General features: G+C 39.8%; 1 protein-coding gene across 8 annotated transcripts in view; it reads right to left on the reverse strand.

The window, feature by feature from the left end:
- LOC125039581 overlaps positions 1–5,000 on the reverse strand; it is a 55,622-nt gene that overhangs the window by 16,136 nt on the left and 34,486 nt on the right. For all 8 annotated transcript variants that reach the window (XM_047633702.1, XM_047633700.1, XM_047633696.1 and 5 more), the window contains exon 2: positions 1,146–1,325. In XM_047633702.1, the coding sequence (XP_047489658.1) occupies positions 1,146–1,325 (180 nt within the window). The remainder of the gene's footprint in view (positions 1–1,145; positions 1,326–5,000) is intronic.

The following is a 5,000-nucleotide window of genomic DNA, read 5'->3' on the forward strand; positions in this document are numbered from 1 at the left end:
TTGTCTACACTTATACTTAATACAGCCTGGTTCAGTCAATAGTCAAAGCAGCAACTATGTATTTATCTAGATGTTTATACTACATGTTGAATGGATTGAAGCTTGAGATTAATATGATATAAAAAATCATACCAAACCATTATGCTGAAAATCTATGCATGTTAAATTATTTCTAGCTCTTAAATTGACAACCTGGAGCAGTAAGCATTGTGATCTAGTAGCTAGATGCATGCACCTCCAATTAAATGAATTCTCCCTTTTTAAAATTGAGCAGTTGCTTTTTTGCCAAGACCAACATCCATCATACAAGGTGTGTGTGCATATAAGTATAACACACGTTGTACAAGACACCTTGTCTATTAACATAAAAGTATTTGTAACAACTTATTTCTCTTAACTTTATATGCTACCCTTTGTTATTCATTTCAAAATATACCATGGTGTTTTCTGGAATTTCATACACCAGTCTTCATTGGCCATATCTGTTAGCCTCAGGTACAACTTTTCCTCCCCTGCCAGCTACCCATAAAACAACCAGCTAATACATATTATATTATCTATAATGAGTGCTGGTGTATTTAGGCATGTCTATACATGGACCTTATAGCAGCATTCATGAATAAAAGTGAAATACTATATTTGTTTCTAATGAAATTTGCTCCAATCTGTTCAAGCTATAAATATAAAAAAACAAACACAGAGGTGCCACCCCTGCTGTTCCTTAAAAATGAAGTGTACCCCATATAACTGCAGGTAACTGTACATAAAATGTCCACTGTGATTTCAAACAATGGACATTTTACCTCATTCCTTGAATCCCCCCTCCCAAACTACTAGTTATTATTATTAATAATTATTATTAGTATGGCAATATTACCAAATCACTAAAGTAATGGGAAGAAAATAAACAAAAAAAAACAGGGAATGAAGCATATAGGTAAGGCCAATTAGCTAAAGTAATTAACTACTTGGTGACACAGCACTTCTGGGCCATCTGTGCACAAACAGAATTACAGAGCATGTAATCTACATATGCACTCCCAGAATCAATAGATTGTCTAGCTGATAATCATATTTTCAAATCTATTCCTTAAAAGCAAATGAATAAACCACATGAACAAATATAAAACCTTTACAGCCATTACTTTATACATATGAACTGATGATGATAATTGTGGCACATAAGTAGTAGAACGAAGCTTTGGAACCAGTTTATGAAGTGTGATGGCAGTTGGGAGGCGAACTCTGTGCTCCAGGTGTCTTGGTGACAGTTGGTACCATGTGTACTGCTCTTCTTTAAATTCCATTTGTGACATGTCAGCAACCTGTGAAGGAAGACCTCAAGTAAATGCCGTGTAGAAATGAAATTATGCACATTACACTTTAATATTTCCCAAATGTTATACTGCAAACTTCAAGGGCATAACAAAGAATATCCGTACTAATTAACACAGTGCCACCAGGAAAATGCGGTGAATTTTTTTTTTTTTTTTTTTGTGAAACTTCCTGCACATAGATGGCTCTGCTAGTGCTTAGCCACAAAGGGGACAATGGTTAATGGTTAATGGTTGAAAGCAAAATAAATGTGCTAGATATCTAAGGTTATGTAGCACTATAGGAAGGTACAGTAGAGGGTAATGAAGGGCTGTTAGTTGCTAGACGTTAACTATCTAGATTAATATTGAAGAGGTTAAAGGTAGGCAAAGGAGTTGATGAGTGAATGGGTTAAGGTAAGATTAGGTAAGGGGATTAGATCAAGTGAAGGATATTTATGCATCTGAGGAAGGAGAACAGGTTGTCAAAGCAGAAAATGTGAATTTCTGTAAGGATGTCTTATAGGTTGGGAGGTCAGTGAAGGGAGGGGTACAGGTTGCATCAAACCATGGACAGGACAACAGAATGTGTGGAACTGAAAGAGGGGCATTACATAGGGAACATAGGAGTGGATTAGAATGTGACATCAGATAGGAGTGTGTTAGACAGGCGAGAACTGTCTCCCAATGTCTGTACTGATGAAATGGAGCTGACCAGGAGGAGATTAATAGTTTTACAGTATGTAATTTATTAGTGCAGAGACTTGACCAGAAAGATTGCCATCAGTTATACAAGAAGGTCTTAAAGTGGGGGTAATAATCCATGCCTGGAATATATGAAAAATGTGGTTGGTGTGATGTGGACATGGCGGCTTAGTGTGCTACAGTATCTGCCTGTTCATTGCTGGGGATTCCAACATGGCTGGGCACCCGGCAAAATCTGATAGTTTTATGGCATGTGGACAGGTAGAACAACCAGTTCTAGATCTCACAAATATGGGGGTTGGTCAAGTGCTTTGAATTTATGAAAGGTAATGAGTTACGGGAATCAGTGAAAATAGTGAAAGAAGAAGGGAGTGAGTATGTGAGTTTTAAGGGAAAAAGGAGTGCGTACAGTTCTGTAGTAAGGACACTGAATTGAGGAGGGAGGGGGTACTTGAAAATGTGAGTTAGGAAGGTTACGGTGAAACCAGCACTGGAGGTGGATTTAGAGCCATCCGTGTAATCATGAATACTGGAGGAATGAATGGAGGCAAGGTCAAGGAAATGGGTGAGAAGGACAGCAGGGAGGTGTAAGCCATGGAGGGACAGAATGGACAGAAAACAGAAGAGGTCGGAGATGGGGAAAAGGGGAATAGGAGAGGAGGGTATCAATGCAAATGGAGAAAGGAGTAGGTAAAGGTGGAAAAGAAGCAAAGGTAGGAAGCAGGGATCGTGGGATAGTTAGTTTGGTGAGGGAAAGTTGGTGGAATTGAGCGAGAGAGAGAAGGGTATGACGCCAAAAGAGAGATGGAATGCCTGATTCAGTGTACAGGCTCTCAACTGGTGAGGAGCGGAAGGAGCCTAGAGACAAGTGAAGACCTCAGTGGTGGATTGTATCGAGATGAGCTAGGAGGGCAGTTGAGGCAGAGGAGTAGATAAAGCATCCATAATTGAGAGTGGAGAAGATCAAGGTATCATGAAGATGGAGGAGAGTTTTGTGATCTGAGCCCCAGGGTATATGGGACAGAGTTTGTAAGATTCGGAGGCGGCTGTGAGCTTTTTCTTTAATGAAAAAGATATGGTCTTGTCAGGACAAGTTGGTGTCAAAAATAATGCCAGGCAGTTTGCCAGAGGAATGATATTGGAATGATGTGCCATATAAGAATAGTGTGTGAGAAAAGGATAGAGAAAGATTTGGAAGTTGAAAAGTGGAAGCCATGGTTAGTGGCCCAGGAAGATACTGCTAATATTGCAGACTGAAGGAATTGGCAGAGACTTGGTATGGATGTGCCAGAGGTGAAGAGGGTGAAATCATCAACATATAGTGATGATCAGGAGCCTAGTGGTAAAACGGAGAGCACATTGGCTTGTTTGGCACCTTTAAACTGAGGAAATGACAATGATGTGGAAGAGGCAATTTTGACCTGGAAGGTGCATTTGGAGAGGAAAGACTGTATAAAGGCACCCATGTTTCCGCGTATGCCTAGGGAGGACAATTTTTGGAGAATATGGTAACGCCATGTAGTATCATATGCTTTTTCTAGGTCAAAGAATATGGCTAATACAGATTCATGGTGTGCAAATGCAGATGTAATATATGTCTCAAAAAGAGCAAGGGGTTCTGCTGTACTTTGGGCACAGCAGAAACCAAACTGGGAAGTAGAGAGAAGATTGTGAGATTCAAGATACCACATTCAGCAGAAGTTAACCATTTGCTCTAGTACCTAGGGGGGTACCTGTTTTATTGGGTTTCAAGAAGGGGTGGATAAGAGCTTCTCGCCAATGAGAAGGAAAATTTCCTGACATCCATTTATAGTTGAAAATAGATAATAGGAAGGATAGAGAGGAAAATGGAAGGTGTCTGAGCATATGGTATTGAATACTGTTAGGGCCTTCATGAGTGTTGTGGTGTTTCAGAGGAAGAAAAAAGAACATTATAAGACTGCTATCTGGCAGACTGGTACCATTCCCCCTGAACTGCTGAGGGGTGTGGTCATCCCTCTCTGGAAGGGGAAAGGGGATCGCTGGGATTGCAGCAATTACCGAGGCATTGCACTACTCAGTGTAACAGGCAAGGTAAAATGCTGTGCTCATTTTTTATATTTTTTGTGAAATGTCTCTGCACCAAGATGGATATGCTACTGCTTAGCCACAAAGGAGTCAATTAGTAGACCTTGTGATCTTACCCAATTTGAATTGGCAGGAAAAATGCAGTGCTATGAATATCGAAGGTGATATTTTTATTATTAACATTATAATTACTATAATGTTATAAACATCAGTAACAGCAAGATAAGATAACGTAAAATATTTTCATAAATCAAAGAAAAGGGTAAATGGGCAAGACAGGCAGTACTTGTCATTGGCTCATTGGTGACTTAGTACAATTGTAGTCATCTATGTGTAAAAACAATTAAACAAGTAACTCACATTGGGCATGGCACGTACATACACGTCATGCCCCTTGGCATTGGGTTAAAGGAGAAAAGGGCTGATAATTGATTAGGGGTGCCTTGTTTGTAGTGGTAACTGTACCAGTCTGCAAGTTTTATGCGAAGCCCTTTGATGCAATCATAATTCCACCATGAAACACATTTGGAGGTATAGGGTCTTGAGGTTCGAGCTGTATGGACAATGTTTCAGAACTACAGTCCTAAGAGCTCTTAGGACTGTAGTTCTGAAACATTGTATCATATCTGAAATGGACGAGAAGGAGGATGGAGTGGTAGGAATAGCTGAGAGTGAAGTGAAAGTACGCCAGTCGGCTCTATCAAAGCACCAGAGTGGGGAGGTAGGAAGTGGTACATATGAAATAGGAGAGAGGAGAAATGGAAAGTGGTCACTATAGGAAAAAATATATAGAACTGACCAATGGAAATCTAAATGAAGAGAAGGGTAGCATAGAGAGAGGTCAATGCATGAAATAGAATACATGAGTATGTCAACATGTGTGGGGCAATCTGAATCAAGAATAATAAGGTCAGC

Source organism: Penaeus chinensis, chromosome 27 (genome assembly GCF_019202785.1).
Source record: "Penaeus chinensis breed Huanghai No. 1 chromosome 27, ASM1920278v2, whole genome shotgun sequence".
Lineage (NCBI taxonomy): Eukaryota > Metazoa > Arthropoda > Malacostraca > Decapoda > Penaeidae > Penaeus > Penaeus chinensis.